The sequence below is a fragment of the Heteronotia binoei genome, chromosome 12 (genome assembly GCF_032191835.1).
Source record: "Heteronotia binoei isolate CCM8104 ecotype False Entrance Well chromosome 12, APGP_CSIRO_Hbin_v1, whole genome shotgun sequence".
In the NCBI taxonomy this organism is placed as follows: Eukaryota; Metazoa; Chordata; class Lepidosauria; order Squamata; family Gekkonidae; genus Heteronotia; species Heteronotia binoei.
This window is the reverse complement of record NC_083234.1, coordinates 17109732-17134919: the sequence shown is the minus strand read 5'-3', so window position 1 is coordinate 17134919 and position 25188 is coordinate 17109732. Positions and strand designations below refer to the sequence as shown.

General features: G+C 47.5%; 1 protein-coding gene across 2 annotated transcripts in view; it reads left to right on the top strand.

Annotated features, from left to right (window-relative positions):
• Window positions 1-25188, top strand: part of GLB1L2 (galactosidase beta 1 like 2) — a 105961-nt gene that overhangs the window by 18414 nt on the left and 62359 nt on the right. For both annotated transcript variants that reach the window (XM_060250459.1, XM_060250460.1), the window contains 5 exons: window positions 4134-4331; window positions 6170-6238; window positions 8193-8288; window positions 18791-18899; window positions 22981-23073. In XM_060250459.1, the coding sequence (XP_060106442.1) occupies window positions 4134-4331; window positions 6170-6238; window positions 8193-8288; window positions 18791-18899; window positions 22981-23073 (565 nt within the window). The remainder of the gene's footprint in view (window positions 1-4133; window positions 4332-6169; window positions 6239-8192; window positions 8289-18790; window positions 18900-22980; window positions 23074-25188) is intronic.

Genomic DNA, 25188 nt, shown 5'->3' with positions numbered 1-25188 from the left:
AAGCTGCCTTATACTGAATCAGACCCTTGGTCCATCAAAGTCAGTATTGTCTTCTCAGATGGGCAGCGGCTCTCCAGGATCTCAAGCTGAGGGTTTTCACACCTCTTTGCCTGGACCCTTTTTTGGAGATGCCAGGGATTGAACCTGGGACCTTCTGCTTCCCAAGCAGATGCTCTACCACTGAGCCACTGTCCCTCCCCCAAATTATCCATTTCACTACACTCAACACTGTCAGCATAGGTAGGTTGCTAATCGGTTCCCATGTACATCTTGCCCTAACTCCAAGGAGGTCAGAGCAATGCCTCTGCTCTCCACACCCCCACCCCCACCAATAGTATTTCGTCCATTTTATGAGGGGAATGCTGAGAGACAGCAAGGGAGTGGTCTAGGGTCGCACTTGCCCCTTCCTTTCTCCTCAGTGAAGGGCCTTCCAGATGTGTTCAGCCACTCTGGCCCCTTTTCCCCAGGGGGAGCCCCTGGGCCCCGCTTCCCTCTCGGCAGCCCCACTTCCAAGTTATCCTGCAGTTTTCAGTTTAGCTTCTGTGGTGTTGTGTTGAAACTCAGAACCCAACATAGATATGTATATTCTTTGCAAGCCTCGTTTGGACACCACGCTTCTACCTCATCCTGAAGTACGCCTCACCCTATGACCTTTTCGTTGTTTGGAAAGAGAGCGTCTCCCCCAGTCTCAGCCCGACAACCTGCAGCCTGTCTTATTTCCTTAGGTCCCCAGAAGGATGGAGGAGGGATCCACAACTGGGGGGGTCCCTCTCGTTAAGACAAGGATCCGCTTTCCTTCTTTCACGTCTCCTTTGCTTCTGAGCTATTCCACAGCTAGCCATCCCTCCCCAGCTCTCTTCCACAGGCGGAAACGGGGTTTTTTTTTTTCTGGCAGAAGTGTTGTGGATTTCATGTTTCCATTTCCTCCAGAGTACACCCGACAGTGCCGCTTAAGAAAGCGTGGAGAAGCCAACATGCTGGGGGTTGTGGGAGTCGAGACACTCCGCTTTTTGAAAGTGTTCTTTTGCGTCACTTTGGTCGAGCCCGATGGCAGTTGGGTTCGAGGTAGTCTGAAATCTGAACCTCACCTCTGCCACAGACTTAATTTGGTGTCCTTAGTTCCAACCAGGGTTTTTTTTGTAGCAGAAATCCCTTTGCATATTAGGCCGCACCCCCCTGATGTAGCCAATCCTCCTGGAGCTTATAGCAGGCCCTGTACTAAGAGCCCTGTAAGGAATTCTAGCAGGACCTCCTTTGCATATTAGGCCGCACCCCCCTGATGTAGCCAATCCTCCTGGAGCTTATAGCAGGCCCTGTACTAAGAGCCCTGTAAGGAATTCTAGCAGGACCTCCTTTGCATATTAGGCCACACCCCCCCCTGATGCAGCCAGTCCTCCTGGAGCTTATAGCAGGCCCTGTACTAAGAGCCCTGTAAGTTCTTGGAGGATTGGCTACATCAGAGGGGTGTAGCCTAATATGCAAAGGAGTTCCTACTACGAAAAAAGCCTTGGTTCAAACCGTTCTTTCCTCAGCTCTGTGTCTTGAGGAAGTATTTGAAGCAAAGAACCTGGGTGGGGGAGGGGAGATCAAAAGATGCCATGTGTTTAGGGAAGCTGGTACAGAGCTGTTTGGATCCTGGCATGGCTGTCAGTATACACAGCCTTGATGCAAGTTCTAAGTTTCTTCTTGGCAGGGGTCATTTTGTAGAAAAATAGGTGGTGGAGCTCATCCAGGGATTGTTATGCAGCTTCACCTTCTATTCAATGGACAAGGAGGTGGAACTCTCAGAAGGAGGAGATGGAACCCTCAGAAAGGTTCAGGAGTTACGCTCCTGTGAGCTCCCACTGAATCTGGGGCCTGCTTATTGGCCAGCTGTTACTGCCTTGTTCTTTGCAAACAACCAAAAAAACCCAGTTTGGTGTAGTGGTTAAGTGCATGGACTCTTATCTGGGAGAACTGGGTTTGATTCCCCACTCCTCCACATGCACCTGCTGGAATGGCCTTGGGTCAGCCAGAGCTCTGGCAGAGGTTGTCCTTGAAAGGGCAGCTGCTGTGGGAGCTCTCTCAGCCCCACCCACCTCACAGGGTGTCTGTTGTGGGGGGGAAAGATAAAGGAGACTGTAAGCTGCTTCTCAGACTCTGATTCAGAGAGAAGGGTGGGGTATAAATCTGCAGTTTAAAAAAAAAGACCTGTGAGTTGTTTGGTGGTACAGAGCTGGGACGATTGGCCCCTTTCTCACTTTCTCTTTGCCTCTGACTTGAAAGCACCGGCTGATGATGCCAAGCAGCCAAACACTTAGGCATCATCGAGAAACTTGTATATATATATGGACATATGAAGCTGCCTTATACTGAATCAGACCCTCGGTCCATCAAAGTCAGTATTGTCTACTCAGACTGGCAGAGGCTCTCCAGGGTCTCCAGCTGAGGTTTTTCACACCTATTTGCCTGGACCCTTTTTTGGAGATGCCAGGGATTGAACCTGGGACCTTCTGCTTACCAAGCAGATGCTCTGCCACTGAGCCACTGTCCCTCCAACGGTGTTTTCTGTTGGAAATTATCCTTGAGTTCCATGGAATGGAAAGCACTTTAAAAAAAAAATGTTTTCAGAGACTGCTTAGGAGGCTTCCAGTCTGCAAACTTCAATTTTTTTAAACGGCCAAAAGATATCATCTGCAATTTGGAAAATGTTTGGGGGCAGGGCTTATTTTTTGTAGCAGGAACTCCTTTGCATATTAGGCTGCACCCCCCTGGTGTAGCCAATCCTCCAAGAGCTTAGAGTAGGCCCTGTAGAAAGAGCCCTGTAAGCTCTTGGAGGATTGGCTACATAAGAGGGGTGTGACTTAATATGCAAAGGAGTTCCTGCTACAAAAAAAGCCCTGGTTTGGAGAGCAAATGATCACCAGGGAGAAAGGCTGAAAAGGTAGAGAGCTGAGAAGGAAAGACTCCCTGAGATGATAGCTTTGGAAGAGGGAAAAGGAGGGTATCGAGAGCAAGAAACTGAGCAGATGGTCCAGGAACTTAGAGACCGTTGAGAACAATGGCATGGATTTCAGTGTGGGAGGGTAAAGAAAAAAAGAGAAGGTGTGAAATCAATGAGAGAACTCCGTAAGGAATTCTCTGCATGGTTTAATGAACGTTCAGCCGGTTCCTCAGTCCCACAAACCTTGTTCTCGTTATGTGCCGCAGACTCTGGGCATCTTTTTGTGCTTCCTGTCCTAGAATTCTGCAAGCTTAGAAGGGCCCACAGTCAAGCTAGGCTGACTCTTCTAGAATCATGGCTGTTAAATCAGCTGTCATTTGGAAGAGCCGGCCTCAGTCTTTGGTGAGCCCCTTCCTGTTTCGGTAGTCTCGGGCCTGATTTTAAATGTGACTCCGGAGAAGCCGTGCGCAGGTAGCAGCTCGGTTGAAGCAAAATGCCGGATGAGTACAAAGCCATTTGGGTAACTGCATTCATCCCACCTGCCTCATGTTTAAAAGCAAGCTGCCCACCCAAGCAGGACTCTCTGTGTGGAGAGCCAGTTTGGTGTCGTGGTTAAGTGTGCGGACTCTTATCTGGAGAACTGGGTTTGATTCCCCACTCCTCCACTTGCAGCTGCTGGAATGGCCTTGGGTCAGCCATAGCTCTCACAGAGCTGTCCTTGAAAGGGCAGCTGCTGTGAGAGCCCTCTCCAGCCCCACCCACCCCACAGGGTGTCTGTTGTGGGGGAGGAAGGGAAAGGAGATTGTGAGCCGCTTTGAGACTCTTTGGAGTGGAGGGGTGGGATATAAATCCAATATCTTCATCTACCTCACAGGGTGTCTGTTGTGGGGGAGGAAGGGAAAGGAGATTGTGAGCCACTCTGAGACTCTTCGGAGTGGAGGGGTGGGATATAAATCCAATATCATCATCTTCTTTTGGGCTTCCGGCGGGTCATTTTTAGCTTGGTGAATCCAAGGTTCTCCTTTGGAGGCTCAGCAATGCAAAAGTCATCCTGAGCGACTGCTAGAAGATCAGAACGTCCTACTTTCCCTTCCTTTCCATATTGTGGCTTAGTAGAGTCCAGGATGCCAAGTTGATTCCGTGTCTTGCTTTGAGAATTCTCTTTTTCTTCAGGGCTGAGCTCTGCTGAGTTTTTCCCTTCGCATTCTAGGTTTAACTGGAGCGACCTGGTCCCCATGCGGTTGTGGAGCCGGGTGGTGGGCTTGCAGGCTGAAGACTCGCGGTTCCTGCTGGAGGGCCTGCCCTTTCGCATCTTTGGAGGGTCGGTGCATTATTTCCGGGTCCCCCGAGAATACTGGAGAGACCGCCTGCTTAAGATGAAAGCGTGTGGCTTGAACACGCTCACCACGTAAGTGTTTTCCCATCCGCTGTCCAGATCCCATTGCGGTGAAGGCACACTGGATAACAGGAAGCCAAACTTCCGTATGCTACAATACCCAAGGAGCTCAGGATGATATACGTGGCTGTCCACTTTGCCATTTGGTCTTTGCAGTAGCCCTTTGAAGAAGGACAGGCTGAGTGGAGATTTGCACTTGGGTCTCCCTTGTCCCAGGCAGATCCTCTAACTGCTGTGCCCCACTGGTTGCCGGTGTGCAGGTGTGTTTTGTTGCACATGCATTTGCAACCCTGTGAGTGGCTGAGAACAAGGAAATAAAGAAAATGATACTAGCACCCCATTGTTTCAATCTGTTTTAATTGTTTATTGTTTAATATGTTCAGTGTTTTAACTGTTAAAGTTTAGAATTGTAAATGTTTTTGTTGTTGTGAGTCGCCCTGGGCCTGCTTTGGCAGGGAGGGCGGGATATGAATGAATGAATGAATGAATGAATGAATGAATGAATGAGACGCACCTGTCCCAGGAGGTATAAATTAAGGCCAAAGCTGATGGTGCAACATTAGGTTAAAAACTATTTTACCACTCAGTTTAATTTTTAAAAAAAATTCCCTACGCGTTTCACCAACAGGCTTTGTCAGGGGAATCTGTTCATCTCGCAGTAGTTCTTCAAAAGGAGTAAAAGATCAGTAGTACTACTGCAAGACAAACAGGTCTAAGGAATTGCCACCTGAGGAACAGATTCTCCTGACGAAGCCTGTTGGTGAAATGCCTGTGATTTATTGTTTTCTGTACCATCAGCTTTGACCTTTTTTTTTTACCTCCAGAGGTCGAGATCCATAATAAAAGTTAGGATCATTGAGTTGCAAAATTTTGTTGTTTCGAAGCACAGGCGCTGAGGTGAGGTGTTACATACCGAGTCCTATATTTATGCATTCTGCACATGTTCTGTCTCAGATTCATATGAGTTGTAACACATAAAGGTGCAAGACAGCTTGAAAATATTTTCTCCTCTTCTGAGCGGAATGGCAGACAAGCAGTTCCTAACACCATGGCCCTTTTCAAACTGCCTTTGTGTTCCGTTTTAGTAGCTGGTTGCTAATGGATTTTTTTCTGTCATTTCAGACAGACCCATTTTAGTAACCGGCTGCTAGTGGAATTTAGGTACCTGTTCATGCAAGCCCGCTTGCGTTGGCTTAGCCCAGCGTGGTTGAGTTGCTTTTGAGGGAAATTGCTTTCCCCCCATTTTCAACCCCTTCGTCGTGCTTCTTAATTGCTGCGGTTTGCTGTTTAAAATGCTCACGGTGCTTCCTACGGTTCTGCTTTTCCCCTGCCCTTTTTCACTGGAGTCAGTGGAGTCGGTGCATCTCAGTGGTGCTGCTATAGCACTGAATTGCTATAGCAGTTTAGTGCTACAGGGCTCATGTCAGAACATTTAAAAAAAAGTCTGGGCAAGATTGGTTGATGAAAAAGAGTGTGTGTGTGTGTAGGAAGCAGCATTGTTTGCAATGACCATTGCTGTTCAGAGACTGCTCATTAACAGAAGGAAATTTGCTGCATGAAACCGCTGCCCTTATATCTCTGTACTCGAAATTGAGCCAACGACAAGTAACATCCAGTTTAGAACGGTAACGTGAAAAGGGCCCTTGGCTTAAATTTGGTTGTGCCCCCAGGAGGCTGATAAAATAGTTTGAGGGTGGGGGCGGGGTAGGTTCTGGGCCACCGGTGGTTTGTCTTTGCTTCAGAGCACTCCTTAGTCCAGAGGCAAGGATGGGTGGCCGATTCCTTGCTTCGTTATTTCAACCCTGACTCCACCACTGAACTGCTCAGCCAATTGATGTTATGTTCTTCAGGTACGTTCCGTGGAATCTACATGAAGCAAGCAGAGGGAAGTTTGACTTCAGCGGAAACCTGGATTTGCGGTAAGTATTTAGAGATCAAGCGTTCCATCTCTTAAAAACAAAACAAAACAAAACTGGGATCTGCAGCCTTGACCGTTCCTTTTATTGTGATTGAACAGGTTTGCTGGGGAAACGAGCAGATATTTGATTTTGTTAAGTTTGCAAAATGTCAGAGGGGGTTTCATGGAATGGTGAGCCCTCCAACAGGGTCAGAAGGGCTGAACAAGAGCCATGTTCTATTCCCCCTCCCCCCAAAACAAGCTGGAAGATCTCCAGATTGGATTTAAAAACAAACAAACCATTGGCTGAGAAGGAAATTCCCTGGGGTCACTGATGTAATTTCTATTAAGTTCAACTGAAGAATGTGTTCCCTCTAAGCTGAGTTAGTGTGAGCTTGCTCACAGGTTTTTAGCCTCCGGCTCATACATTTAGTTCAGGAAAAATCGCCCCAGAGCAAACTAATTCGCACAGTAGCTCGCAAAGTAGAAATTTTGCTCACAAGACTTCACAGCTTAGATCGAGTACTGGAGATGATACTGTTAAATTCTCCAAGCACGCATTCCATATAGCTTTCCTTTCCTTGGCCCCGCCTGCCTTCCTCTGTTTCAGAGAACAGCATCACGGTCATTCAAACGCTTCTGTTCTCTGACAGCTTTTTAGGGATGTTTGAAAGTAATGGGCGAAGGATCTAGGAAAGGAGGTGGTAGGGTGCCAATGATTATTTGGGGGGGGGGGAGGAACAGAAGAGGGGGGGGCAAGGAGGTGTGTGTGTACAAAGAGGGAAAAAAATAGAAGTGGCCAAGAGCTGAAGAAGCAAGGCGGGCTGAACTTCTCAGAATTGTTTAAAGCAGGGGTGTCGAACTCATTTGTTTTGAGGGCCAAATCTGACACAAATGAGACCTTGTTGGGCCAGGCCGTGTCATTTTGGGCCGGGCCATGTGTAGAACCATAGAGTCATAGAGTTGGAAGGGACCTCCAGGGTCATCTAGTCCAGCCCCCTGCACAGTGCAGGAAACTCACAAGTACCTCCCCATAAATTCACAGGATCTTCATTGCTGTCAGATGGCCATCTTAAATAGCTGTATACCTATTTAAGATTAGATAGCAGAGATATAAACTTTATAAAGGAGACAAATACAATGAAATATTTTGTTTTAAAAAACTTAAAACATACTTAAAATGTTAGCACTCATTGGTCTTAAAGGTGCTTTCTTTGTATCTCTCCCATAGGATCCAGGGAACTGGGCAAAGGAAGCTCTGTCTCTTTATTTCCTTCCCCAGGGGACCAGGAGGGGAAGGAGCTTCAGTCAATAGGGGAGGGACGGTGGCTCAGTGGTAGAGCATCTGCTTGGGAAGCAGAAGGTCCCAGGTTCAATCCTCGGCGTCTCCAAAAAAGGGTCCGGGCAAATAGGTGTGAAAACCCTCAGCTTGAGACCCTGGAGAGCTGCTGCCAGTCTGAGAAGACAATACTTACTTAGATGGACCAAATGTCTGATTCAGTATAAGGCAGCTTCATATGTTCATATGTTCAATAGAAGGAAGAGAGGCTTGGCTCAGTAGCTCTGCTGTGCGATTGAGAGAGCCTGGCAAAGCAATCACTTTCTCCCCAATGGAGAAAACAGCCAATGGAGAAAATAGAGGTTTTGCTCTGTCGCTCCTGAATGACTGAGCAAGCCTTGCAAAGCAGGCTGTTATGTATAAGGAAGCAAGAGATAGGGAGAAGGAAGCAGATGACAGCCAGTTGCTCGGAGGCCTGATAAGGAGCCCTCCAGGGGCCTGATTCAGCCACCAGGCTGCATGTTTGACACCCCTGATTTAAAGCAACCAGCTAACTCTTCAGCTGTGTCTCACTAATAAGTCTCATTGTGGCTGTTCTCTTCCCCACTGTCCACGTGTTCATTCCTATGGCTTTGGGCCTCTGTGTAGATCCAAATGTGCCATACCTTTGCCTAACATTTTTCCAATCTCCATCCAGGGCTTTCATAAAAACAGCTGCGGACGTCGGACTGTGGGTGATTCTGCGTCCAGGACCTTACATCTGCTCCGAGTGGGACCTTGGCGGTCTGCCCAGGTGAGACCCTTTGAATGCTGATCACCTGTTTGCCCGTTTGAACGGGAAGGTCCCTCCGTAGGACGGGCATCCCCTGTTTCAGAGAGCAGCACCATGGTCATTCAAACGCTTCTGTTCTCTGACAGCTTTTTAGAGATGTTTGAAAACTGCTACCTTTATTATCACCCTGACCTGGGTGGCTCAAGCTAGCCCAATCGCAGCAGATCTTGGAAGCTAAGCAGGGTCGGCCCTGGTTAGTACTTGGATGGGAGACCACCAAGGAAGTGCAGGGTCGTTACGCAGAGACAGGCAATGGCAAACCTCTGTATGTCTCTTGCACTGAAATCCCCACGAGGGGTTGCTGTTAGCTGGCTGCGACTTGACGTGACTTTCCACCAGCAGCCTTTCACCTGCTTGCATTGAGGCATATGCACTTAGCATTGAAGGAAATATTCCCTTTCCTTGGAGATTCTCTGGGAGCTGTAGTTTGTGTTTTAACAATTTATTAATAACATATGGTTACAATGTTTAATTATATCTTTTCTATCTCTAACCCATATGATGTTTTCTATCCCCCCTTCCTCCGTTGCTAGACTTACCCCGAAGTTATATATTTAAGTCCAATTATAAAGGTATCCCTAACCCATCAAAATTCAATGTTTTTCTTCTCATTCATATTAAAAAATTGTCCAGTGTCTTTTCACGTTCCACTCTAACTCTATATATCTTTTAAATTTCTTCCACTCCTTTTTAAACACTTCCAAATCATAGTCTCTCAAAGTTCTTGTTAGTTTATCCATCTCACTCCACGATAAAACTTTCACAATCCAATCCCATTTCTCTGGTATTTTTTTGTTTTGTTTCCACAACTGCGCATACTATGTCCTAGCAGCTGAGAGCAAATACCAAATTAAAGTCCTATCTTCTTTTGGAAATTTTTCTATTTATAATCCTAGCAGAAAAGTCTCTGCAACTTTCTTAAAGTCATAACCCAGAATTTTAGAGATTGCTTGCTGTATCATCCGCCAAAACTTTTTCGCTTTTTCACAAGTCCACCACATATGAAAAAAGGAACCCTCATGATGTTTACATTTCCAACATCTGTCCGACATCTTTTTACTCATCTTTGCCAATTTCTTCGGAGTCATATACCACCTATACATCATTTTAAAGCTGTAGTTGTGGGGAAGGGGAGCTAGGCACTGTGATGATTCTCATCCCTTCTCAGAGGAAACGGCTTTGATTACCACGGTGGGAGCCTGCGCGGCCTGGGCTGCGGAATCTGCATTGGCTGCCGGTTGTATACCGTGTTCGCTATAAGGTGCTGGTTATCACCTTTAAAGCCCTATATGGCCGAGGACCTGCCTACCTAAAGGACCGCCTCTCCCCATATGTGCCCCAGAGAGCACTGAGGTCTAGTTCTCAGAACTTACTAACAATCCCTGGGCCAAGAAAAGTTAGGTTGAAGGCTACTAGGGAGCAGGCCTTCTCGGTGATAGCCCCTCGTTGGTGGAACGACCTTCCAGAGATGGTGCGAGCCCTGCGGGACCTGAACCAATTCCGCAGGGCTTGCAAAACATTTCTTTTTCAGCTGGCTTTCGAGATAGAACCTGATTAACTTAACGAGCGGACATCTAGCCATCTTGTGTACATTATGACTACAGCATTTTAGCACCTATTTATATGTTTTACTTATTTTAAATAACTTATTTGTAATTGATATATTTAAATTGTTATGTGGTTTTATGTGAATCATGGGACTCCCATGTCTGTTATGTTATTTTATGTGAATCATGGGACTCCCATGTCTGTTAGCTGCCCTGAGCCCGCCTGGCGGGGAGGGCGGGATATAAAAATAAAATATTATTATTATTATTATTATTATTATTTAAAGCCTTCTTTGTGATCGCGCAGCCATAGACTGCAGGGCCCTCTAACTTCATCTCATTGTCCTTTGCAAGCATCCTTTGGATCTAAAGGTCTCCGCCCCAAGATGGCCGCACCCTAGGGTTGCTAACGTCCAGGTGGGCGACAGAAAAAAGTCACACGGACAGGAGATGAGGAATAAGCAACAGCTCCGTGTATAGTGCACCTCTTGTCAGTTTCCTATCTTCAAAAGTCCAATCAAATATACTTTCACAAAATATGATTCTGTATTCCAAGTGTTTTACTAGTAGCAAAAAATTCCTTAAATAAGTTCGGATTTGCACAATGTATGCAGCGGGTACGCCAATGCGATTTTCAGTACCCCAATCAGCTTACAGGCATAACCGGTCTATACTCCTGTTTTGCAATAATGCTTTATCCAAGCTATAGTTTGAACCAATAATTTGCTTTAACGCCTCACGCTTCTATGTCATTCTCATTCAATTCACTTCAACCTTTAATGTTAACCTTCAGGTGGGGACTGGAGATTCCCCCAGAATTACATCAGCAGACTACAGAGCTCGTTTATTTAAAACATTTGTTCTGCTTCTGGAGAAAACGGATGCTTTGGAAGGTGTACCCCATGGCATTATACCCTGCTGAGGTCCCTTGCCCCCTTAAAGACCGTTCTCCCAGGCTCCAACCGCAAATCTTCCAAGTATTTCTGAACCTGGAGTTGGCAACCCTACCACCCTGGGAGATCTAGCTTTGATTCTTCCATCCTGAACTTCACAGGGTACAAATTAGTTCTTAGCTAGATTGCCCCTTGCTAGGAAGCCCTTTCAGATAATCCTTTCTCCTCTCACCTAAACCGCTGTACCTGGAATTCTTTAGGAAAAGCTGTAACAGCCAAACTGCTTTGAAAAGGTGTTTTTTTTAAAAAAATTGCATTCTTTTGAAGTTCTGTCTGTTGCACCTCCCTTCTAAAACGTCAAGATCATTTGTGGGCTGCCCCCCTCCCCAAAGACACCTTAGGGATTTCAAAGACAGGTGGCCCAGTGAACAGAGAAAGCTGTTTCCAACATATGAAGGAGCTGAGTAAGAGCATGCGGCTTGGAGTTAGTGGAGACTGGGGCAGGGTGGAAAGGAGCAACAATAGATGAGCTTATGCAGAGAGGAGGCAATGAGAAGGAGTCTGATGTCAGGGTGTTTCTGTTACGACTGGAAACACAAGGGCCGCTTGTTTGCGGACTTGGCTGTTGGGGTTTTGCTTATTCAAAAGAATGTATTTTTTCTCTCTCCCAGCCTCCTACACAAAAGCGGCTGATAACGTTCCATGGAAAATGGTTCTAAGCACTCAAAAGAGAGCAGCACAAACACATTGGGCCTATCTGCCTGCGTTTTGCATCAAAACAAAATAACCGCTTTGGAGTACGAAGAGCGTTCCTCTTTGGCACTCAAAGCAAAGAATGCAAATAGATACATTCTCTCTTCCCCGCCCCCCCCCCGCCCTCAATTTGCATGCTTTGCGTCAACCCCCCATTTTGAGATCTTGCAAAAATATTTGAAATGCCAGGAGATGCAACAAATAGCGTGACTGCAACAGGAAAGATAAGAAATGCCAGGCAGAGTAGGAATGGATAAGAGGGGAGCCTCCAGAGGCCCTGAGGGCGGGACAGTGTTTGTTATATATATGCCTTATACCAGGGGTGGCCAAACATGTTTAATGTAAGAGCCACATAGAATAAACGTCAGATGTTTGAGAACTGCAAAGAAGGAAGGAAGGAAGGAAGGAAGGAAGGAAGGAAGGAAGGAAGGAAGGGGGGGGGGAGGAAGGAAAGGAAAATAGATGAGGGAGGGAGGATGGAGGTAGAGGTAGAAAGAAAGCAACTTTAACAAACCATCTGGCTTGGGTTGGAGAAATGATTTAAAGAGACAAATGCCTTCTCCAAGCCAGCCAGTGGAGCAGTGGGGGCTTCAAGAGAGCCAGTTTGGTAGTGATGAAGTGTGCGGACTCTTATCTGGGAGAACCGGGTTTGATTCCCCACTCCTCCACTTGCACCTGCTGGAATGGCCTTGGGTCAGCCATAGCTGTTGCAGGAGTTGTCCTTGAAAGGGCAGCTGCTGTGAGAGCCCTCTCCAGCCCCACCCACCTCACAGGGTGTCTGTTGTGGGGGAGGAAGGTAAAGGAGATTGTGAGCCACTCTGAGTCCCTGATTCAGAGAGAAGGGCGGGGTATAAATCTGCAGTCTTCTTCAAGAGCTGTGCAATATGTGGCTCCTGAGCTGCAGTTTGGCCATCGCCACCTCTTACACTGTTCTTATTGCATTGACAGATTCTGTAATCCTTCTTGAGTCTCAGGGAGAAAGATGAACTGTAAATAAAGTGAAAAGGAACCTCATTCTCTGAAGGCTGCAGCCTTTTTTTCCCAGGCACGGCCTGTATGTTTCTAAATCCTGTATTCACAACCAAGTAGGGTTGCCAACTGCGAGGTGGGGGCTGGAGATCTCTGGGAATTACAGATGACAAATCAAGCTTCCCTGCAGAAAGTGCCTGTTTTGGAGGTTGGACTCTACCGCATTATAATCTGCTGAGGTCTCTCCCTTTTCCAAACTCTCCCCTCCCCAGGCTTCACCCACAGACCTCCCGGTATTTCCCAAGTGGGAGTCAAAAACCCTGTGGAGAAACACCATTTTAGGCCTGCGCTTGTCTGGGAGTTGGCTAGAGGAGTCTATTAAACTCTAGGCAAGGCTTTGGCCTAGTCTATTCCTCCTTCCCCCTCCCCTCCTGTCTGGAAGCAGCACTTCTGAGGACAGGAAGTCTTTCAGGCTGGTCTCCCAGAAGGCTGCAGGAGGGAAAACCAGTTCTTGGGTGGGAACTGGGGTTTATATTATAGATTTTGGGAGGGAAAGGCAGTTTGAGCCTTGGTGACTGGTGAGTGGGTTCTGGATGGTATGGTCAGGGCCAGTTGTATAGCAGGGAGAGAAGGAGCGTTTTTTCCCTAGTTTGATTTAGTTCTTCTGTTCACAATGTTATAATGCCTGTATATCAGAGGTGGCCAATGGTAGTTCTCCAGATGTTTTTTGCCTACAACTCCCATCAGCCCCAGCCAGCATGGCCAATGGCTGGGGCTGATGGGAGTTGTAGGCAAAAAAACATCTGGAGAGCTACCGTTGGCCACCCCTGCTGTATATAGTTATAAATTTTAAATAAAAATTTTGTCTGTTTAAAAAGGTAGTCCCCTCTGTACCACATAGGTTCCCCAACGCCTTAGATCATGCTACTAAAAGAGGGGAGTCCAGGGAAGGGGGAAGGCATACAGTTGATGTGCCAATCCTCCAGGGGTCTCCCAAAGAAGGACTTTGGCCTCTGTCATAACCAGGTGCTGGGTTGGCAGAGGGCCTTGAGGCCAGGTCTCAGAACTGGCAGGCAGGGGGGATTGGGAGTCCTGTTCCTCTCGGTCAGGAACCCCTAAACTGAACAGGTGGTGGCAGCGTGACCTAGTGGCGGGAAGAAGTTAAGCTCCCTTCAGGGGCTGGCAACTCAAAAGGGAATTGACGGGACCAGGTCTGAAGGCAGAATTGGGCCGGTTCCGTCACAAACCCTAACATCCTGCGGTGTTGCGCAATATTGGTTCACTGGGGCTTCACACCCACTCACACATCCTGGGGTGTGCTGGCAACCCTGCAACCAGCAAGACTGGAAATTTGAAATGAACCAATACCCAGATTCCTTGGAATCCAGTTTGGTGTAGTGGTTAAGTGTGCGGACTCTTATCTGGGAGAACCGGGTTTGATTCCCAACTCCTCCACTTGCACCTGCTGGAATGGCCTTGGGTCAGCCATAGCTCTGGCAGAGGTTGTCCTTGAAAGAGCAGCTGCTGTGAGAGCCCTCTCAGCCCCACCCACCTCACAGGGTGTCTGTTGTGGGGGAGGAAGGTAAAGGAGATTGTGAACCGCTCTGATATTCTTCGGAGTGGAGGGTGGGATATAAATCCAATATCTTCATCTACCTCACAGGGTGTCTGTTGTGGGGGGGGGGGAAGGTAAAGGAGATTGTGAGCCGCTCTGAGACTCTTCGGAGTGGAGGGCGGGATATAAATCCAATATCATCTTCTTTTTCTTCTTCTTCTTTCATATCAGACTTCCGCTTATGACTGTGCATTACAATCAGTGCTTCAGTGGAAGCCTCTTCCGTGCAAGAAGTACTTTGTATAACAGCTGGCAGGTGGTTCATGCGTCAGTCTTTCTTGGTTGCACGCTGATACTGCGGGAATCCGTTCTCCTTCAGACGTTGCAGTCTGCAGAGGGTTGCGTGCTTTTTGCTGTCACAAGTGTCGCCCTTGCAGGAGCGTTGCAGCACATGAAACAGTTTGATTTCCCCCAGAAAATTCCGTCAAGCAGTCTAGGCTGATGTCACCGGGTGACCTAGGTCTATCCTTCCGGCTCCTACATTTCCCCTCCCCATATAAAGGCGCTAATTGCTAATGCCAACAGGTTGTTTTCTGGCTTCTCTTTGCACCTGGGTTCATTTCATTACCCCTACTGGGACTTGGCCATGATGCTGTCAGGCAGGGAGTGCTCCCGCCCCCTCTGTGGTGCCTGGCATCAACATGGCCTTCGGCAGGAGGCTCGGCGAGCACATGGGGTGCACAGAATCCCTCTTGGATACCAGATCCCAAGAGGGCCTCGGCACGCCTCGGTCTCACTTGTTATTTCCTGCCAGAAGTTTAGCTGCTGCGGAGCTCAGCTCCAACTCTGTCTGGCGCATAAGAACATCAGGAGAGCCCTGCTGGGTCAGACCAGTGGTCCATCCTAGAGGGGCCAGCCAGTAACTCCAGATGGCCAACAACAGGGCATAGAGGCTGAGGTCTTCCCCTGGCGTCACTTCCTGGCTCTGGGATTCAGAGGCTTAGTGCCTCTGAATGTAGAGGTTCCCCTCAGTTACCATGGCTAGTAGCTACTGATAGACTCATCCTTCACAAATCTATCCAATCCCTCTTTAAAGCTGCTTGTTCTTGTGGCCATCATGACATCCTCTGGCAGTGAATTCCACCTTTTAATCACATCTCCACTGCAACTTGTGTCCACTCCCTCCTTCTGTCTTCCTTTGCAAGGAACTGCCCCAAACTGTTTTAACTGAACACAGTTGTATTATTTTGGTTTGTTAATAATATCCAGCCTCCCTTGCAGTTTGGTTTGACTTGCCTCTTTAAAACTCAGCTCTCCAGACCAATCAGATCCTATAGAGCGGCCAAACTTACTTATCATAAGAACCACACAGAATAAACATCAGATGTTTGAGAGCCACAAGACATGAATGTCAGATGTTTGAGAGCTGCAAGGAAGGAAGGCAAATAGATGGGGAAGGAGAGAGAGAGATGGAAAGAACGCAACTTTAACTTTAAATGCATTCTCCAAGCTGCCAGGTGGCTTGGCTTGCAGAAGTGATTTAAAGAGAGAAATGCCTTTTCCAGGTCAACTGATGGGGTGGAACAGGGGGCTTCAAGAGCCACACAATATGTGTGAAAGAGCCACAATTTGGCCACCCCCTGCTATAGAGCAACTAACAAAATAAGAAGTCCAGTAGCACCTTAGGGACCAACAAGATTTTTGGGATGCCAGATTTCAGGAGTCGAAGTTTCCTTAATCATTGTACCTGTCAAAGGGAGCTTTGACTGTAGAAAGCTGGTATCCCGAAAATGTGCCACTGGACTGAAATCTAGCTCTTTTGTTGCAGACCAATTCAGCTACTCTCCGAAACTAACAAAATCAAGCCATTTCTGCCCATCTTTCTTTTTCCTCCTTAGACCTCCTTTTGCTTGTGGCCATCTTCACCTTCACACAATACCCTGTCTATTTTTGCCCCATTTCCAGTCTGTTGCACCCATTTATCTCAACCCACTTTCACCGAGGTAACAAACGATCCTCTTCTGAAGCCTTGGCCTCTCTGCCCCCTCCCAGAGGCAAGGCAGGTGGCAGCCACAGGCAGGGCCTTTTCAGTGGTGGCACCTCACCTTACAAATGCACTCTTCCTTGAGGCTTAAGAACATAAGAGAAGCCATGTTAGATCAGGCCAATGGCCCATCCAGTCCAACACTCTGTGTCACACAGTGGCAAATTTTTATATATACACACACACACACACACACACACACACACTGTGGCTAATAGCCACTGATGGACCTCTGCTCCATATTTTTATCTAAACCCCTCTTGAAGGTGGCTATGCTTGTGGCCGCCACCACCTTCTGTGGCAGTGAATTCCACATGTTAATCACCCTTTGGGTGAAGAAGTACTTCCTTTTATCCGTTTTAACCTGTCTGCTCAGCAATTTCATCGAATGTCCACGAGTTCTTGTATTGTGAGAAAGGGAGAAAAGTACTTCTTTCTCTACTTTCTCCATCCCATGCATTATCTTGTAAACCTCTATCATGTCACCCCGCAATTGACGTTTCTCCAAGCTAAAGAGTCCCAAGCGTTTCAACCTTTCTTCATAGGGAAAGTGTTCCAGCCCTTTAATCATTCTAGTTGCCCTTTTCTGGACTTTCTCCAATGCTATAATATCCTTTTTGAGGTGCGGCGACCAGAACTGCACACAGTACTCCAAATGAGACCGCACCATCGATTTATACAGGGGCATTATGATACTGGCTGATTTTGTTTTCAATTTCCTTCCTAATAATTCCCAGCATGACGTTGGCCTTTTTTATCGCAAACGCACACTGTCTTGACATTTTCAGTGAGTTATCTACCACGACCCCAAGATCTCTCTCTTGGCCAGTCTCTGCCGGTTCACACCCCATCAACTTGTATTTGTAGCTGGGATTCTTGTCCCCAGTGTGCATTACTTTGCACTTGGCCGCATTGAACCGCATCTGCCACGTTGACGCCCACTCACCCAGCCTCAACAGAGGGCTTACGTTGGCCCCTTCCCTTTTAGCTGCCAGGCTAAAGCATTCACTTTTAACTAAGTCTTTAATGAAAAGCTTGGATCTCATGTGCCTGTTCCGTGGTCTGTTTTTATCAATATCGTTATAGGCTGCCCAGTTTTTTTTCTTTTGTACTGTTCTTATGCCCGGGCACAGAGCTTCCCCCTATGGCACCTTAAGCATGAAGATGGGCTTCCGCATACATGGGAAAGTCTTAGCTGAAATCACAGCATGGGAAGAAGGCAAGAGGGAGTCAGAGGATGGCACTGCTGTCCCCTCCCCACTGTGCCCGTGAAGGCCAGTCGCTCATTAACACGGAGAAGCCCCAGTCAGCAGCAGTTTGGAGCGGAGTAGGGTCTTGCACTGCCCATTGCCCATTTTAAGATTACAGCAGTTATATTCTGCTCAGGACGAGAACCGCTCCGCTCTGAATGTCTCTCGCCTTGAGAATCCTACGGGATCATAAGTCAGCTATGACTTGACAGCAATAGCAGTTGTAATCAATACAGATTGCAGCGATGGAGCAGCTGTAATACTCAGTTGTTTTGATGTGCCTGGAGCAGAACATATGAAGCTGCCTTATACTGAATCAGACCCTCGGTCCATCAAAGTCAGTATTGCCTACTCAGACTGGCAGCGGCTCTCCAGGGTCTCAAGCTGAGGCTTTTCACACCTATTTGCCTGGACCCTTTTTTGGAGATGCCAGGGATTGAACCTGGGACCTTCTGCTTCCCAAGCAGATGCTCTACCGCTGAGCCACCGTCCCTCCCCAGATGCTTACCTGGCCACAGCCTTTCCTCCTCCCAGCTTCTAAGCCTTCCACAGAAACTGTGCACACTTTTTCAGATACTTCTGTATCATTCAAAAGCAGCGACTAATGTTTTGGGGGGACCACTGAATAAACTGGGTATATTTAGCTTGTGGGAGAGAGGACATGAATGGATGCAGTCCAACACTCTGTGTTACACTGGCAAAAAAAAAAAAGTGCCATCAGGAGATCCATCAGTGGGACCAGGACACCAGAAGCCCTCACCCTGTTGCCCAAGCACCAAGAATATAGAGCATCACTTGCCCCAGACTGAGTTCCAAGAATACGCTGTGGCGAATAGCCACTGATGGGCCTCTGCTCCATATGCTTATCCAATCCCCTCTTGAAACTGCCTTTGCTCGTAGCCGCCCCACCTTCTGTGGCAGCGCATTCCATGTGTTAATCACCCTTTGGGTGAAGAAGCACTTCCTTTTATCCGTTGTAATCCGACTGCTCAGCAATTTAATTGAGTGCCCACGAGTTCTCGTATTGTGAGAAAGGGAGAGAAGTCCAATAGCGCCTCAAAGATAATGAGATTTTGGGAGCATGAGCTTTCAAGAGTCCGCACTCATACCCTGAAAACCTTGTCGGTCTACTTGACCCAAATCTAGCTCTTTTTCAGTAGGCCTACACAGCTACCCTCTGAAACTCTCTCCTTGGACACTGAAACCCACCTTGCCATTTCGTACCTCTGCTAGACCAAATTGGCACGAAGGACACTGTCTCAGGAACGGTGAGGAGGGATTAACTTGTCAGAAACGCAGCAAAACATCCTGGGGAAATGAGAAAAAACATCTGGGCTTGGGTCCAAAGGAAATCTTTGTAGGACACGCTGGTCCGCCCGGCAATGCCTGTTGAATCGCTTTCTTCCCAAGTTTTGGTTGTCGTCCTGCTCACGAACCCTTTTCCCTCTTCAGCTGGCTGCTCCAAGACCCCAACATGCAGCTGAGGACGACCTACCGGGGTTTCACGGAGGCCCTGGATGCGTATTTCGATCACCTGATGCGCAAAGTGGTCCCTCTCCAGGTGCGTAGGCGAGGGGTGTGTGTCTCGCTGTCGCTGCCGAGTCTGGTTGTCACGTACGTTGCTGTGAGAGTTGCACAAATTTTTTTTGTGAGAGTTGGGTGTGGTTTTTTTTCCCCCCACAGTGCACCACGTCATGGAGGGACAGGGAGATTTTCTCAAAGGAGCAGTGCTTCCTTAGGGGCGGGAAACATCTTTTGCTGTGAAGTTCTGACCCCTTCCTCCTCTCTTGGCCACGTGCCTGGGAGGAGAGGTGGAGGAATCCTGCCGGGCCTCACTGCGTGGATCTCCTCCTCCTGCATTGGCTGCCACAGCGATCCACCGCACAGTTTGCAGGGGATCTTGTTCCTCACACTGCCCCGAGGGAAGGGATCAATCACCCTTTGCATACTGTTGCAGATCATCTCTGTTAAAAGTGATGATTGGCTCTTTTTATTATATTTTTAAATGTTGTGAGCCTCCCTGAGTCCCCTGTGGGGAGAGGGTGTGGGCTGCAGACAGGGTTGGCCCTGCCACTTGGCAAACTAGGTGATTGCCTAGAGCGCCACCCTTCTGGGGGCTCCATATTGGGCAGCCCCCTTGGTGACCCTGTTGGGCACCTCCGTGGCAGGGGGGTTGCCAGAAGTTAGCCTTTCCTAGGATGTTAGACAGTCTAGGACCGCCCTGGCTACAAATTAAATGAATAAACAACAAACGTTAAAATGGCTTCTGCGGGCAGCCCTCTTCTTTTGCTGGCAACGACAGCTGCATTTCATTTCGATGCCTCTTGTTTCGGCGTCCCGTGGGCCTTTCTGAGCTTCCCCTGGCTAGGGCAAGCCTTGCGGATGCATCAGTGCGCTTTCTGTATCAGAAGGGGAAAGCTTTCCTCGTTTTGTCCGGGGATTTGGAACGGTGCTGGAATGTGCTTTCCTGCAGCACGTGAGTTTTACGCTCTTTGAACCGTGGGTGGCTGGAGTCCTTTGTTCTCTGCGCAAACAAATTTGAAACGCATTTGCATTAATTGCTGTGGGGCCCAGATTAGGAGGTGCCCTGACTCTGTGGCAGCTTCAGTCCCTAGCGTTTCTACTTAAAGCAACACTTCCCAACCTGACCAAAAAGCAGCTCATGAAGCCTGCGGAAGTGGGTCTCTGGCATGTGCAGTTTGACTGATCTGTGCAGGCTCTGTCAGAGCTTGGGAGCTAAGCATTAAGAACATAAGAGAAGCCATGTTGGATCAGGCCAGTGGCCCATCCAGTCCAACACTCTGTGTCACATAAGAACACAAGAGAAGCCATGTTGGATCAGGCCAGTGGCCCATCCAGTCCAACACTCTGTGTCACATAAGAACACAAGAGAAGCCATGTTGGATCAGGCCAGTGGCCCATCCAGTCCAACACTCTGAGTCACATAAGAACACAAGAGAAGCCATGTTGGATCAGGCCAATGGCCCATCCAGTCCAACACTCTGAGTCACATAAGAACACAAGAGAAGCCATGTTGGATCAGGCCAGTGGCCCATCCAGTCCAACACTCTGAGTCACATAAGAACACAAGAGAAGCCATGTTGGATCAGGCCAATGGCCCATCCAGTCCAACACTCTGAGTCACATAAGAACACAAGAGAAGCCATGTTGGATCAGGCCAGTGGCCCATCCAGTCCAACACTCTGTGTCACATAAGAACATCAGAGAAGCCATGTTGGATCAGGCCAGTGGCCCATCCAGTCGAACACTCTGTGTCACACAGTGGCCAATATATGTGTGTGTGTATATACATACACACACAAACACATATACATACATACCCACACACACACACATATATATATATGTATATACAGTGGCTAATAGCCACTGATGGATCTCTGCTCCATATTTTTATCCAATCCCCTCTTAAAGCTGGCTATGCTTGTAGCCGCCACCACCTCCTGTGGCAGTGAATTCCACATGTTAATCACCCTTTGGGTGAAGGACTTCCTTTTATCCGTTTTAACCTGACTGCTCAGCAATTTCATCGAATGCCCACAAGTTCTTGTATTGTGAGAAAGGGCGAAAAGTACTTCTTTTTCTACTTTCTCTATCCCATGCATAATCTTGTAAACTGCTATCATGTCACCCCGCAGTCAACGTTTCTCCAAGCTAAAGAGCCCCAAGCGTTTTAACCTTTCTTCATAGGGAAAGTGTTCCAACCCTTTAATCATTCTAGTTGCCCTTTTTTGCACTTTTTTCAATGCTATAATATCCTTTTTGAGGTGCGGTGACCAGAATTGCACACAGTATTCCAAATGAGACCGCACCATCGATTTATACAGGGGCATTATGATACTGGCTGATTTTGTTTTCAATTCCCTTCCTAATAATTCCCAGCATGGCGTTGGCCTTTTTTATTGCAATCGCACACTGTCTTGACATTTTCAGTGAGTTATCTACCACGACCCCAAGATCTCTGTCTTGGTCAGTCTCTGCCAGTTCACAACCCATCAACTTGTAATTGTTGATACTTGAGTGGGAGACCACCAAAGAAGACCTTTTCATTGCACAGAGGGAGGCAGGGACAAACCAACTTTGCTCGTCTCGTCCCTTGACAACCCCACCTGGTCACAACGTTGTGGGGACGCTGTGAATCAGTTGTGGTTTTGAAGGCACAGTTTGCCTTGAAGTAAATTTGGACTTGTGGGTCCCTGTCACCCTCACCTGGATATCCCAAGCTGGATCTCATCAGATCTGGAAACTAAGCATGGTTGACCCTGGTTAGCAGGGCTTTTTTTTTTTGTTGCAGGACCTCCTTTGCATATTAGGCCACACCCCACTGATGTAGCCAATCCTTCTGGAGCTTACAGTAGGCCCTGTACTGAGAGCCCTGTAAGCTCCAGGAGGATTGGCTACATCAGGAGTGTGTGGCCTAATATGCAAAGGAGTTCCTGCTACAAAAAAAGCCCTGCTGGTTAGTATTTGTATGGGAAACCGGCAAGGGTTGCCATACAGGGGCAGGCAATGGCAAACTACCTCTGACCATCTCGTAAGAACATAAGAGAAGCCATGTTGGATCAGGCTAATGGCCCATCCAGTCCAACACTCTGTGTCACATAAGAGAAGCCATGTTGGATCAGGCCAGTGGCCCATCCAGTCCAACACTCTGTGTCACATAAGAGAAGCCATGTTGGATCAGGCCAATGGCCCATCCAGTCCAACACTCTGTGTCACATAAGAGAAGCCATGTTGGATCAGGCCAATGGCCCATCCAGTCCAACACTCTGTGTCACATAAGAGAAGCCATGTTGGATCAGGCCAATGGCCCATCCAGTCCAACACTCTGTGTCACATAAGAGAAGCCATGTTGGATCAGGCCAATGGCCCATCCAGTCCAACACTCTGTGTCACATAAGAACATAAGAGAAGCCATGTTGGATCAGGCCAATGGCCCATCCAGTCCAACACTCTGAGACACATAAGACCATAAGAGAAACCATGTTGGATCAGGCCAATGGCGCATCCAGTCCATCTCTTGCCTTGAAAACCCCATGAGATCACTAATTCAGTGAGACTTGACAGCAAAGTAGTAATAACCAAAAAGGGTTGGGAGCCACTTACTAATAGGATCTGCAGTAGCATGTGCTGTGGTCGTGCTGGGGCCCATGGTCTGATGGGGTGCGAGGCAGTCTGTTACGTTAACACCAACGAATTGTGCAATTTATATGACTTTTATACATGCTGTGCTTCCAAGGGCCCCGTAGGGCAGGGGTGTCAAACATGCGGCCCAGGTGTCAAATCAGGCCTTCTGCATGCAAAGCAGAGTCTCTGCCACTGAGCCACAGCCTGTCCCCAAAATATGGCAGGTGAACTCATGAAGCCACCATATACTAAATCAGATCCTTGGTCCGTCAATATCGATATCGTCTGCTCAGACTGGCAGCGCCTCTTCAGGGGCTCAGGCTGAGGTCTTTCACATCACCTCCTGCCTGGTGCTTTGAGCTGGAGATGCTGGGGATTGATTCAGGGATGCTCAGCCACCGAGCCCTAGCCTCTCCACTGGAGTAACTCTTTGTATTGGGCTTAGATCTTCCTGATGCTGATGCTTAGCTGATGTCTCCTTCTCCCCCCTCTAGTACAAGAAAGGGGGACCAATCATCGCTGTGCAAGTGGAGAATGAATACGGCTCCTACGCCCAAGACCCAAACTACATGCTGTACATAAAGATGGTAACGTTGGCCTTTGACCTTCTTTTCAGCCTCCCTCCCTGCCACTGTTTCTGATTCTGCCTGCATTTTTTTCTCTTCTGTTTTTTCCCCGCTTTGACCCCCTCTCCCCCCCCCCCCCCCCTTATAGCCAGTATTAGTGTTCTGGAGCTTTGGGAAAGCATAGCTGCCTCTGGTTCTGTGTCATCCAGTGCAGTCTGTTTCTTTTCCCTCAGTGGGAAGTGATGTCAGGCAAGTGATGTCCCCTCAATGGAAAGTGATGTCTGGCAAAGTTTGCAGAGTGATCCACCGTCTTTTAGCCTCAGCATCTCTTTTTTAGGCACCAGGATTTTGCCTTGGAAGATGTGGAGTGGTTTTAATATTTAAGAAAATGTGCACAGATGGCATTTTTAAGTAGTAATATTTGGATAGTATTTCAGAATGCTTCAGATATGGTATGTCAGTGGTCCTTACAACAAGCCTGCAAGGTAGGTCAGTGCCTCCTCATATTGCTGGAATTTTTTCCTCTTCTAGGTCATTTTTTAATTTTTACTAGTGTTTATTATTCTTGCTCTTTCTCTTGGCTTTGCATGTGTGAGAGAGTGCACACTTCATGAAGGCACGGTGGGCTCAAAATGTGATGGATCCTCAAACCAGACTGTCATTGTGAAATAGGGTTGCCAACTCCAGGCTGGGAAATTTCTGGGATTTGGGGAGAGGAGGGACCACACCAGGGTATAACGCCACAAAGTTCATCCTCCAGCCATTTTCTCCAGGGAAACTGGTCTCTGTCTCCAGAACAGTTGTAATTCCAGAAGATTCCCAGGCTCCACCTGAAGGTTGGAAACCCTATTTTGAGAGGCTACCTTGTCATCAGTTAGCATTTCTGACTAGGTCTGGGAAGACCTGTCTTCAAACTAAGGAAAAGGAAAGGTCTCCTGTGCAAGCACCAGTCTGGGGTGACGTTGCTTTCACAACTTTTTCACGGCAGACTTTTTACAGGGTGGTTTGCCATTGTCTTCCCCAGTCATCTACACTTTCCCCCAGCAAGCTGGGTACTCATTTTACCGACCTCGGAAGGATGGAAGGCTGAGTCAACCTCCAGCCGGCTACCTGAAAACCCAGCTTCCGCCGGGGATCGAACTCAGGTCATGAGCAGAGCTTAGGACTGCAGTACTGCAGCTTTAACACTCTGCGCCACGGGACTCTCTTCAAACTAAAGAGCCACGGGGCTCTCTTCAAACTAAAGAGTCATGGGGCTCTCTTCAAACTAAAGAGCGGGGTAAAAATGTAAGGTGGTGTATATTCTATTTTATTGCTTGTATTGTTTTCAATTAGCGCGTAGGTTTATCCCTGCAGTTTTAATATGGTTTAAAAATTACGGCATTGCATTCAGTTTTATAATTTGATGGCCACCTTGAGAGCTGAAGTAGAGAGCACCAGATAGAAGTGCTTTGAATGAACAAAAGGGGCAGAAAGTATCCCGTTTGCTTCTTGCAAGCAAACCCCAGCCCGGATATCTCTCTTTTTGCAGTCCGTGAATTAGCATTTTATTCTTTTATGCTGAAAGTTTCAGTTTCTGACTGTCAGTTCAGAAGCTCAGAACCATCCTTTTACTTATACTGCTTTTTAAAAAACGTAACCCGCTGAGAGCAAGGCTCTGACGGGAAGGTGTCAAAAGGTCAAGAATTTATAATGAAAAACCCTGCAGTACTCTAAGATGCAACATTAAAAGGTGCTTTTCTCTGGCCATAAAATATTTCGCTGGGGGACGGGGCAGTCCCCCTGGAATGAATGAATGAATGAATTTATTTATTTATTTATTTATTTATTTATTTATTTATGATTTATATCCCACCCTTCCCACAAAGATGGCTCAGGGCGGCTCACAACAGATAATAAAACAAGCATTAAATTAACATTTAAATATATAAGCAGTTAAAACAGTCAAAACATTTAAAACCTTAAAACATCAAACCTTATAACAGCATAAATAGCAAGAATCTGGTAAGCTACATTAGTTTCCCCTATCAGTTAGGTGCAAGCTAGCCGGAAGAGGGTTGTCTTACAGGCCCTGCGGAACTGAATAAGGTCTTTGCAATTCTTAGAGAGGGGCTGGGTTGAAAAAAGGACGGAGAA